Consider the following 12,906-nt stretch of genomic DNA (forward strand, 5'->3'; position numbering starts at 1 on the left):
TCTCCCCCACTGGCGTTGTGAGTGACCCACATCACAGCTGGAGAGCAACTATTGTGCGATATTCCAAACGTGGTTTGAGCTCTTTTGCCTATTCTCCTATTTTTCTTTTGTTTTTTTAGTTCTGGCCGAAGGACCTGCACCCTAAAAAAGTGTATTCGTCCCGAAGTCCCCCCCGCAAGTGTTCACCTCCCTCCCAGGAGATTGTGAAGACGGAAGGGGGTCGGAACAAGCACCCATCCCTCATCCTTCCCTAACAGGTGCGATATACTCACGCAAGAATGGACGGACGGATCTCTCTACCAACCTTCAACCACAACGTAGAGGACTGGTTAGTTCATGTCGAAGCAGCTCTCATCGGCTCTACAGCTACAGACGAGCAGAAGTACGGCGCCCTGCTCTGCTCCTTGCCCACTGAAGTCGCCACACAAGTCTCACAGATCATCTCCAACCCTCCAGAGAACAACAAATTCGCCACTCTGCGGGATGCCTTAAGAACGCATTACCAACGGACCCGCTCCAATATCCTGCAGAACCTATCTTCCATCTCCCTGGGAAACTCAACTCCAGGACATCTCTGGGAAGAGATGTGCAGGGTGAACTCCCGGTACACAGACAGACTTCCTGACTCTATCCTGCGCCAGCTTCACGCACAAAAGCTACCCACAGAAGTAAGCAACATCCTGTCCGCAGTAGATTACTCTACGACACCAGAGCTATATGCAACCGCGGCAGACAGAATTTTCAACCAGTGCACTTCTGCACCCCTTGCTGCCTCGGTCACACCAGTACCTCCCACCGAACTTGCAAGCCGGGTCAACACACCTCAGCCGAGCAATACCTCACAAGATATCAAGGACCTGTTACAAACCTTGAACCGCAGGATGGACACCATTGAGCAGTTCTGCTCCTCCTTACCCGCTGCTGTGCCAGTTCCTGACTCACGCATCACACCCTACAACTTCCGACACACAGCAGCCAGCCCCCAGCACAACAACCATACCCTCTGCTGGTATCACCAGACTTTCGGCCGCAATGCTCGAAACTGTGAGCCCTATTGCACCTATTCGGGAAACGGCAACACCGGAGGCTGGTAGACGCCTCAGCCCCCGTCCCTTCAGGCGTCTCATTACTGTACGTCACCGACCGCACCTCTGGCAAGAAGTTCCTCATCGACACAGGTTCATCGGTAAGCCTCATCCCTCCCTCACTACAAGACAAGTCAAAGCAACCCTCTTATGACCTGTTCGCTGCCAACGGTACCCCCATCGCCTCCTACGGCGTACTCACCCTCGCTTTAGACCTCGGCCTGCCCAAGACTCTGCGTTGGTTATTCGTGATAGCAGACGTGTCTCAACCCATCCTTGGTTTCGACTTCCTCACCTTCCACAAGCTCGGCGTCAAACCAAGTCATCTATGCCTCATCCATGAGCCTACAGCACGCAAGATCCAGGGTTCTCGTGCCAGACACACCGACACTATCACCTGTCTTGCACCTTCCAACGAGTTCTCCTCCCTACTCAACGAATTCAAGGAGCTTTTCTCACCCCGAGTCTCCCTACCCCCACCACCTACGTCGGGAATTTTCCACCACATCGAAACCAAAGGACCACCAGTCTTTTCACGCCCTCGCCGCCTGCGCCCTGAGCTCCTGTACACAGCCAAAGTAGAATTCAACAAACTAGTGCAAGATGGCATCATTCGCCCTTCAAGGAGTCCCTGGGCATCGCCTCTTCACATGGTTCCTAAGCAAACGCCCGGCGAGTGGAGGGTGTGTGGCGACTACAGAGCCCTGAATTTCGTCACCAAACCTGACAGGTACCCTATTCCGCATGTCCAGGACTTTCACCACAAACTTCATGGCAAGACTATCTTCTCGAAGATCGACTTGGAGCGTGCCTTCCACCAGATCCCAGTAGCACCGGCAGATACCCAGAAGACAGCCATCACCACTCCGTTTGGACTCTTCGAGTACACTTTCATGAGTTTTGGCTTACGCAATGCAGCACAGACTTTCCAGAGGTACATGGACCATATGCTTCGCGACCTCGACTTTGTCACTGTCTACATTGACGACATCCTCGTCGCATCTTCGACGCCTGCCGAGCACCGCCACCACCTACAACTCCTTCTCCAACGCCTGCAGAACAACAACATGAAAGTTCATCCTGCTAAGTGCGTCTTTGGAACCTCGGCCATCGATTTCCTCGGTCACAGAGTCTCGCCCAGTGGCATACAACCCCTACCACAGAAGATAACCGCGATTAGGGAGTTTCCCAAACCTGAAACTGTGAAGAAACTCCGAGAATTCCTGGGTTTAGTCAACTACTACCACCGCTTCATTGACAAAGCTGCCACCGTCCTAGCCCCCCTACACGACCTTCTCAAGGGACGCCCAAAGAAGTCTCACAAGCCTCTCGTGTGGACTCGAGAGGCTGCCACGGCGTTCACAACTGTCAAACAGCACATTACACGCCTCACCCTCCTGGCCCACCCCGCACCTAACGCCCGGACCACTCTCACAACAGACGCTTCTTCTACTGCAGTGGGCGCCGTCTTACAGCAGGAGATCAACGGAATTCTCATGCCCGTTGCTTTCTTCTCACAACGGTCAAACCCAAAGGCTTGGGTGACCAGGAATTTATTCTCTGAGTGGGTGATTGAGGTGTTTGGACCCAGTGTTCTGGAATACCTCAGGGAGAATAATCTTCCACTGAAAGCTTTGTTGGTAATGGACAATGCACCAGCCCACCCTCCTAATTTGATGGTTGAATTGCCAGAGGAGTTCAACTTCATCACTGTGCACTTCTTGTCACCCAACACAACACCTCTCATCCAGCCCATGGATCAACAGGTAATTTCTAACTTTTAAGAAGCTGTAAACAAAGGCACTGTTTAGAAAATGTTTTGCGTCCACTTCTTCCAGTGATGTTAGTTTGAAGGAATTCTGGAAGAGTCACTTCAATATAGCAGATGCTGTTTTTTTAATTACCTCAGCCTGGAAAGAGGTTACTGTGAGGTGTCTTTGTGCTGCTTGGAGGCCATTGTGGCCTGAATGTGTGCTTCAAAGTGACTTTGAAGGCTTCGAAGAGTTAGAAGAAGAGGCTGTTGTTCATGAAATTGTGTCTCTGGGCAATTCCATGGGCCTGGAAGTGGATGATGATGATGTTGAGGAGTTGGTGGAAGAGCACAGTAAGGAACTGTCCACTGAGGAGCTGCTTGAGCTTCACAAAGAACAAAACGAGACACTGAAGCGGAGCTTAATTTCTGAGGAGTCAGGGGAGGATGAGGACAAGGAGGAAAGCCGCATAATTCCAGCCAAAGATCTCAAGGATGCGTTCTTTTGCTGGAGCAAACTGTCCAAACTTGCTGAGGATTATCATCCTGATGTTGGTTCTGTGCAAAAGGCCATCAGTGTGTTTAACGACAATGTTATGAACTACTTTTGGAAGGTCCAGAAATCAAGGTTGAAGCAGCCAACCCTGGATTCCTTCTTTAAAAAGGTAACAAAAGAACCTACAGACAAAGTGCCTGTGAGACAGTCACCAAAGAGGGCTAGGAAGGATGACTCCTCGCCTTCCACCTCTTCTCCATAATTCTCTCCTACCCCCTCCTCCCCCCTCCCCCTCTGCCTCCTGTCCTGCATGCTGAACAACACTAAGGTAAGATAAAGTACCGTATTTTTTACATTTTCCACAGAATTTTTTCAGTGTTAAGTGGTTGTATTTGGGGGCCTGGAACGGATTAATCCTATAACAAACGAATGCTATAACGAACGAGGTTCTAGAACCAATTAGATTCGTTATAGCATACCCCACTGTACAGGAAACTATTTTTTTGCACGCCAAACAGCCACTCAACACACCAAGCTTGGTGTCAGTTTATTTACCAGTTCAGAGGAAGGAACATCTTGTTTGAGACTTCTCAACATAAACACTTTTTTTCTGTGTTTCCAGTCAAATTATTGGTCATTTTGAAATATATTTTACATATTGATAATATATAGCGCAGTGCAGTGTTGATTTAAAGAAAATAATCTTGAATTGCACCAAGTGAACTAAAATTTTATGGGTGAAATGGCGGCACTGGGTAACTTCTCTTCCACCCCAATGCCTTCTCTTCTCCCTTCTTCTCCACCCCCATTCTGATTCCCATCATCATCAACCAGGAGCCTTCTACATGCACACCTCAAAGTAAGTGTACTTTACTGCATTTATTTTTCGTTTGTATGTAATTTTCGGTGAGCTGGAACCAATTACCCAAAACCCATTGAAACAATAGTTTCGGTTAACGAGCAACCTTCTGGAATGAATTTTGCTCGTTAACCGAGGGACCACTGTATATTACAGGAGGACCTGGTTCCTGCTGGGGTTTGTACTGTCTCACTTAAATCTCAACTTATTTAATTGTGGATCAAGCTTTATTTTATCTCATGGTTGAGGAAGAGACTTTGGTAAGTTTGTGAAGTTTGTTGTAAAATTTGCTTCGTGTTACTAAATCTCAAGAGGACATTTCCTCCTCTGAATATTGATGTGGTAGATTTTTCTTGCTTATGTTAGAGATGTTTTTATATTGAGTCAACTAACTTCCTCTAGAGAGGATTTACTTATCATCCAAAGTTTCAGTGCCAGGAGAGTTGTTCCTCACTTATGATGACATCTTCTGTTTAGGGGGAGGGATGAGCTCAGGTGTCTGGAAAGAAAGTCACAATTTGGGTTATAAAAAGTCAGGGGGTATAAACACATCTTTTAAATAGCCTAAGAACCCCTGATCTAATGTATGAACATTTACAAGGTGAAAACAGTACTTTGAAGTATGTGGGTGATGTGTAATGGTATTTTAACTGATATGTTTGTTTTAATACATAGAATACAAATCTGTTGTGGAAGTACATTTAAAATATATACAGTACAGTTTACCCTCCAAATTTATGGGGGTTAGGTTCTCAAAATGGGTGCGAATCACCAAATCCTTGAATAACATTGGCTGACTGTTGGGGGGTACATTATTACTTGTGTACAAAGAAATGTATTATCCCTGGAAACGCCTTGGTTAAGGACATTCAGGTAACGGGCAAGTCGAAGGGAATGATTGAAACCCGCTTTTTGACGCATTCAATATTTATTGATGTGGTCAAAATCTGCAGAGAACAAGGCGTTCATTAGTATTACATGGTGATCTATCTGATACATAATTAGTTAGTCTCACACAATTTATCTTAATTATAATTGATTATTGAGCATAGTGACATGATACAAAGTTCATAACTATTAATCTTAGTTACACTTCATTCTGCATGGTCTTATTGCTCCAGATAAGGCAGGAACGAGTAGGCATAATTAGTCCACAATATTTCAGTAGTAAGGGGTATGTCATCACTTTGACTGTACTTACAAGTGCGGGTCAATGCGAATCATTATGATGTTCCAAGGGAAAATAGTACTGTGTAAATTGTTCCTGCACAAACTCGGCCAGGATTGGGAGTCGGTGTTCACCATTGCTAGCAGAGGGCTGGTCCTCACAGCATCACCGAGAGGGCGGAGGGCTGGTCCTCATAGCATCACTCGAGAGGGTGATCTGCCTGGAGGCCAGGCGGCCACTCCACCCTCTAAACCATACACTCAGCAGAATCAGGACATCTTGTCCGTAAACACCTCCCCCTCCCCCCTAATGTTTGTTCGGGTAAGGCAGCAAACGCCAGCACTTGACGCCAGCACTGACGCCAGCGGCGATAACACCCCAGCCGCCACATCTGGTGATGTCACAGGCCACGTGGGGGGACACTGTTCGGGTAAGGCAGCAAATGCCAGCACTGACGCCAGCGGCGATAACACCCCAGCCGCCACATCTGGTGATGTCACAGGCCACGTGGGGGGACACTTGGTCGCAGGCTGAAAGATATAATGTTTGTTCGGGTAAGGCAGCAAATGCCAGCACTGACGCCAGCACTGTAATTGAAGCCAGTGACGATAACAATCCCTTTATGTGTTTGCCCTTAGTACAGTTGTTACCGCCACAGTAAGATAAACAAGAAGAGAGAGGGATAGAGAGAGAGAAAGGGAGAGAGGAGAGACAGAGTGTTGACAACAAACTTTGCTGAGGTGTTAAATGTGCGCGCTGGCCAGAGATGGGGCTGGTAGCAGCTGTGTGACTGTCTGAGGGACAGTCTATCGCCGTCTACTGTAGAGGCATCACCTAGATTCTCGTCAGCCAATATCACCCGCAGGACATTAGATTTGTTCTCGTTGATCTAACCCTAGACCCCAAAACGTGAGTGTGATTGTGAACTGTTGAATCCTCTGAGAACTCGAAATAACTTTAATAAGTGTAATTATGTACTGTATATTGATCGTATTATTCAAACTGTGTCCTGATGTACCAGCAGTTGTTATATGTGAATTGTATTCAACAGGTTTTGACCGAAATTTCCATATTCAAGCTGAAAATTTTCTAAATGAGTCATAAGCGCCCCAAATGCTAACCCGCCAAAGCTCCACCCCTGCCATCCCACCTCCCAGTGTTCAGTTGCCACGTGGGTATTGTCGGAGTAACACCTGCCTCTCGTGTGTGTCAATTTAGTGCACTTGAACCTCTCTCATCCTCGTTCATAATGCCCAAACACAAACCAACTCTGTTCTGTACTGTACTCAAATGCAATAAATAATTACTAAAAGTTGTATGCCTAGTGCAAACTATAGCATGTCTATATTCAAATTAATCACTATCTTACAAGAATTCCAACAATGTAAATTATATTCTCCCAGGTCAGTTCAGTGACATTTTATAAGCGAAAAACTTAAACTCCTCTATATGACAGATAAGACGCACAGGCTTAATGTCCCCGCCGGCTGGTGAATACCTCACCTCACCCCCCACTTCTCCCCCCTGCTTGGCTGTCAACACAGCACCTCCACTTCCCAAGGGTGAAGGTAGTTTTAGGCTTAAAATTTTTATCTTATAAAATGTCACAGACTAAAGTTAGGAGAATATAATTTGCATTGCTGGAATCCTTGCAAGACAGCAAATAATTTGAATGTAGACATTGCACACCTCAAATAAAGGATAGGTGATTGTGGACCTGTATTACATTACAGCAGTGATTTATGAGTTCTGGTGTATATGGATAGACTCTCAGTCAGGGCAGGGGGAGGTGCCAGCATAAAGTAATGAAACACTAAGTTGAGAGGAAAGGGAAAGTGCATGGTGAGTGGTAGGGATGGAGTGAGGCAGACGAGAGGCAGGCGGTGTGCGGCACCAGTGCGACCACCCTCTCACATCAGCTGGTCGCTAGTAAACAGACCATTTCGCGTCCCTTAATTTTAGCCGTGTTGATTTATGAGTGCTTGCTGCACATATATCATTAGACCATATATTTTTCTCATATTTATTAGTTAATAAAAGTCTTTTTAGTATTTTGTGTTTCTCTTAAGTATCAAACTAAATTATTCCCTTGAAACAATACACCCCTGTGCTTAGATTTAGTGCGAATTCGATTTAAAGCGATCTCTCTCGGAACGTATCTCGCGTATTGGTTATTAATAAGGACTGAGTCACATAGATAATGTACTGAAGTCTATACAGTATTTATCTTTAAGAAAGAACAATTTATTTGCTTCATTGTACAGAACTTGATAACAATCTGATGTTGTGACTTCACTCTTCCTTCACTTGCTGAACAGTTTTGTGGGATTCATTGTTCTTTGTGGAAAATAATTTTTTCCTCCCAAAGTATTGACACTTGGAATGACACAAGGTAGTTCCTGCAAGATGAACATAATATTTTTTTCCACATTCTGACGAAAAGGTGAAGCAGCTGAGAGGATACAGGGTATACCTTCAGTCTTAAGGGTTGGTCGTTAGTACCCAGAACATCCCCAGTCAATCCAGCAGTTAATGAGTACTGTAGTGATGCCACTTAGGGAAATAAGGCTATTTGAGTACAGTACTGAGCTAGCCAAGTTGTCTCCTTGGGTAAGTATCTACCAGTAAGTCTTCCATCAACTGTGGAATTCTGAAAACTTCAACATTGTAATGCTGTTCACTTTATTTCAGACATAAAGGTGCGAGTGGTCGGATGTAAGAAAGAAATATTATGGTAGCATCAGGAGGCCATCCCACACAAACTTCTTCCACCACAACCTAGTATTAAAGCTCTATAAAACAGGAGGCAGAACAATTCCTCACAACTGTACAATAAGTCAGTACAGTATGAGGGTTAGTGAACATCTTCAGGAGAACATTGTAAGCAAGATCAAGGTAAATTGTCAACTCGCCAAGCCTTAAGTTACAAATACTAAAGTCAAGTTGGTGTTCTAGAAAACAGTAAGAATAAAAAGAAGGTTCACACAAGTGAATCTTTCTCCTGAAAATACCAGTTAAGTGGTGCACTGTGTTATATATTGTCTAATTACAGTATGATGAGTGTTGCAGTGTTTCTACCTAAACAACTACCTTGTGACTCTTGTGCTTGTGTACACTGCTGATAAAAGTTCCAATATATAAATGTGACAAGTGGTTGTCTGCTGTGCTTGTGTATTGGTGAGACAAAGTTCACTTGTGGTAAATATTTCTCATACAATATTTAGTTCAAAAGTTACCCAAACGTGTGTACACTGAAGGAAATATTTTCTTATATGGAGTGTTGTTAAGTGTTTAAAAGATGGCCCAGTTTATAAATCAAGTAGCTGGACATGGTGGCCAATATAATTATGTGTGTGTACAGTGTGGTGAATTATTTTACAGTAATGATTCTTTGAAGATGCATACCTGTATGGCTGAACACATTGATGAGATAAATATTAAGTGTGAAGAAGTTGATGAAAGTTTTAACAGTAACTATGATGTAACACAACATGTGACTGTTGATGAGAAAGATATTAAGTGTGAAGAAGTTGATGAAAGCCTTAGCAGTAACTATGATGTAACACAACATGTGCCTGTTGATGAAAAAATTCGTAAATGTCTAGAAAGTTGTATAAGTTATAACAAAAAGGAACAAATAGTTGTACACACTGGTGAGAAGAATTATAAGTGTGAAGAGTGTGGGAAAAGTTATTCCACAAAGAGTTATCTGAAAAAGCATATGGTTGTACACACTGGTGAGAAGAATTATAAGTGTGAAGAGTGTGGGAAAAGTTATTCCACAAAGAGTTATCTGAAAAAGCATATGGTTGTACACACTGGTGAGAAGAATTTTAAGTGTGAAGAGTGTGGTAAAAGTTATTCCAGAAAGAGCGCTCTGATGGAGCATATGGTTGTACACACTGGTGAAAAGAATTTTAAGTGTGAAGAGTGTGGTAAAAGTTATTCCACAAAGAGCTGTCTGAAAAAGCATATGGTTGTACACACTGGTGAGAAGAATTTTAAGTGTGAAGAGTGTGATAAATGTTATACCACAAAGTACAATCTAAAGAAGCATATGGTTGTACACACTGGTGAGAAGAATTTTAACTGTGAAGAGTGTGGTGAAAGTTATTCCAAAATGTACAATCTAAAGAAGCATATGGTTGTACACACTGGTGAGAAGAATTTTAAGTGTGAAGAGTGTGATAAATGTTATTCCAGAAAGAGCCATCTGATGGAGCATATGGTTGTACACACTGGTGAGAAGAATTTTAAGTGTGAAGAGTGTGGTAAATGTTATTCCACAAAGAGCAGTGTGAAAAAGCATATGGTTGTACACACTGGTGAGAAGAATTTTATGTGTGAAGAGTGTGGTAAATGTTATTTCAGAAAGAGCGCTCTGGTGGAGCATATGGTTGTACACAAAGGTGAGAAGAATTTTAAGTGTGAAGAGTGTGATAAATGTTATTCCAGAAAGAGCGCACTGATGGAGCATATGGTTGTACACACTGGTGAGAAGAATTTTAAGTGTGAAGAGTGTGGTAAATGTTATTCCACAAAGAGCTATCTGAAGAGACATATGGTTGTACACACTGGTGAGAAGAATTTTAAGTGTGAAGAGTGTGATAAATGTTATTCCAGAAAGAGCCATCTGATGGAGCATTTGGTTGTACACACTGGTGAGAAGAATTTTAAGTGTGAAGAGTGTGATAAATGTTATTCCAGAAAGAGCGCTCTGATGGAGCATATGGTTGTACACACTGGCGAGATGAATTTTAAGTGTGAAGAGTGTGGTAAAAGTTATTCCACAAGGAGCAATCTGAAGAGACATATGGTTGTACACACTGGTGAGAGGAATCTTACTTGAAAGTTGTAAGGAAAGATCTTACATAAAAATGATCTGGAGAACTGTATGGTCTTGAATGTTGGTAAGAATTATTTCAAGTGTAAATAATGGATTACTTATTTCCAAAAAAGACCAACTGGAAATAATCATCTGATGGCTGTGTTGGTTATCCTTGGTCAAATATTCTTACTGTTTACTATTGTTTGTATACCTATACAGTACTGTATATTTGTTGTATACCTGTACAGTCAGTCCTCAACTTACGACGGGGTTCCGGACCGACGACCAGGTCATAAGTCGAATTGGTTGTAAGTCGAAAATGCGAAAATAATACATAGAAATTCTAAAATGAAATACAGTACAGTAAAAGTAATCAATAATTAAAAATTATTAAAGTGTTACTGTGAACTTACCTTTAATGCAATCAGCTGAATGCACACGGGACCTCAATAATTTTTTAATTGTTGATATCGTCGTGTGAGAGAAGCCTAGGTCACGTGAAATGGTTGCTACCGTTTTTTCATTTTCATATTGCATTATTATTTTCATTTTCATCTCAAAAGTAATTGACTGTCTCTTTTTCTTCTGAGCACCACCAGAACTCTCACTTTTAAGCTTCCAGTTATTTTAAAGGGAATTAGAAAAAAAAAATTTGTCAGTACACAGTGCGATCACAAACACCAACGACGGCCAAACACCAACTGAGCAGCTACGGCATGGATGCTGTAAACCACGAGGCGGCCCAGCCCACACTGTCGTGCGGAACGAAAACATTTCGGTACTAGAAAATACTTAATTTGAAAATTATTTTATACGACTGCAGTGGTCGTATGTCCGGGTAGTCGTAAGTCGAGGAGTACCTGTACTGTATATTTGTTGTATACCTGTACTGTATATTTGTCGTATACCTGTACTGTATATTTGTTGTATACCTGTACTGTATATTTGTTGTATACCTGTACTGTATATTTGTTGTATACCTGTACTGTATATTTGTTGTATACTGTACCTGTACTGTATATTTGTTGTATACCTGTACTGTATATTTGTTGTATACCTGTACTGTATATTTGTTGTATACCTGTACTGTATACCTGTACAGTGAGTTCTGCTATAACGCGTGTTTTGATAACGCGAATTTGCTCTAACGCGATTTATGAATTAGGAACGATATTTGTATAACGTGAACGCTTGTTTGCTATAACGCGATTTTTGCTTACTATTTCTCCAATTTTGTGGTACAGTGGGGTATGCTATAACGAATCTAATTGGTTCTAGAACCTTGTTCGTTATAGCATTCGTTTGTTATAGGATTAATCCGTTCCAGGCCCCCAAATACAACCACTTAACACTGAAAAATATAATATAAAATTGTAAAAATTGTAAAAAAGTGCATAAATATGCATCTAAACCCCTGAAATAAAGAATATCATTAATATTTGTAATAATAAAACAATAAATTAGAAAAAAAAATAAATAAATTATGTTCGTTGTAGGAGTTTCATTCGTTATAGCATTCTCAATTTTATAGGTAAAACCGTTCGTTATAGGAATATTCGTAGTAGGATCCGTTCGTTATAGCATACCCCACTGTATTAACTGTGAATATTGTAAAGAAGAATATCAACAAGAAGCGTTCTGGTGATAGAATTCCCGGTGATGGTCGTAAAAGAAAGGATATAACACTTGAAGAGAAGCTCGATTTTATCAACCTCAAAATCACCCTTCTCCCCCATCAAGTAAAGTGTTACATTTACTGTATGATTTCATTATTAGATATGAATGTAACATTTATTTAGACTGTGCTATCCTTTGTGTTAGGCGAACTAAATTTTTTCGATTTCGAGTAATCTGCACCTAATCCTATTTTCTCCATAAGCCCTGTTATTTCTATTACGCGATTTTCTATAACACGATATTTTACAAGAACACAATTATCGCATTATAGCCGAACTACCTGTACTGTATATTTGTTGTACACTTGCACTGTATATTTGTTGTATACCTGTACTGTATATTTGTTGTATACCTGTACTGCATATTTGTTGTATACCTGTACTGTATATTTGTTGTACACTTGCACTGTATATTTGTTGTATACCTGTACTGTATATTTGTTGTATACCTGTACTGCATATTTGTTGTACACCTGTACTGTATATTTGTTGTACACCTGTACTGTATATTTGTTGTATACCTGTACTGTATATTTGTTGTATACCTGTACTGTATATTTGTTGTATACCTGTACTGCATATTTGTTGCATACCTGTACTGTATATTTGTTGTACACCTGTACCTCATATGAAGAGGTAAGGTAAGAGTTTATAGTAATAGTAAAGTAAAGTATAGTAAAAAAAAAAAAGTTTATAGTAATAGAGTATAGTAGTATAGTGAGAGGAGATGGTAGCGTGTCTCGGTGTGATGCTAACACTGTATATTAACACAGGCTCAGCACAAGTGTAGTATATAAAACACCAATGTGTGTTACAGCTTTATTTTACGAGTTCATTAGGGGGAATTAATGGGGCATTTGTACACAGTGTATGATAGACTATGATATTCTCGTATAACCTCGCAAATAGAATGGGCACTTCACTAAGTCGATCGTTGGGGAGATTCGGGATTGCCGCACTTCTACCGTCTACGCAGCCGGCACTTACTTTTACATGTTGATTCGACGGCACTCTGTCAATGGACCCGGCTGAGACCTCGTAACA

The 12,906-nt window shown here is 41.9% G+C and overlaps 1 protein-coding gene across 4 annotated transcripts; it reads left to right on the forward strand.

Annotated features, from left to right (window-relative positions):
• Positions 1-6,055: 6,055 nt before the first annotated feature.
• Positions 6,056-11,075, forward strand: LOC121856383 (gastrula zinc finger protein XlCGF57.1-like). Of its 4 annotated transcripts, XM_042351934.1 has the most exons (3): positions 6,056-6,267; positions 8,050-9,515; positions 9,768-11,075. In XM_042351934.1, the coding sequence occupies exons 2-3, from the start codon at positions 8,657-8,659 to the stop codon at positions 10,205-10,207; spliced, it is 1,299 nt and encodes a 432-aa protein (XP_042207868.1). In that variant the 5' UTR covers positions 6,056-6,267; positions 8,050-8,656; the 3' UTR covers positions 10,208-11,075. The 4 variants fall into 4 exon arrangements, with proteins under 4 accessions (XP_042207868.1, XP_042207865.1, XP_042207867.1 ...); XM_042351931.1 differs by having other exon boundaries at positions 8,050-11,075; XM_042351933.1 differs by lacking the exon at positions 6,056-6,267 and adding an exon at positions 6,447-6,926 and having other exon boundaries at positions 8,050-11,075.
• The last annotated feature ends 1,831 nt before the right edge of the window (positions 11,076-12,906 follow it).

Source organism: Homarus americanus, unplaced genomic scaffold (genome assembly GCF_018991925.1).
Source record: "Homarus americanus isolate GMGI-L3 unplaced genomic scaffold, GMGI_Hamer_2.0 scaffold48220, whole genome shotgun sequence".
NCBI classification, from domain to species: Eukaryota; Metazoa; Arthropoda; class Malacostraca; order Decapoda; family Nephropidae; genus Homarus; species Homarus americanus.

Excerpts from the sequence above, each read along its gene's own strand:
- LOC121856383 (XM_042351931.1), top strand. The coding sequence starts at position 8,657 with ATGGCCCAGTTTATAAATCAAGTAGCTGGACATGGTGGCCAATATAAT.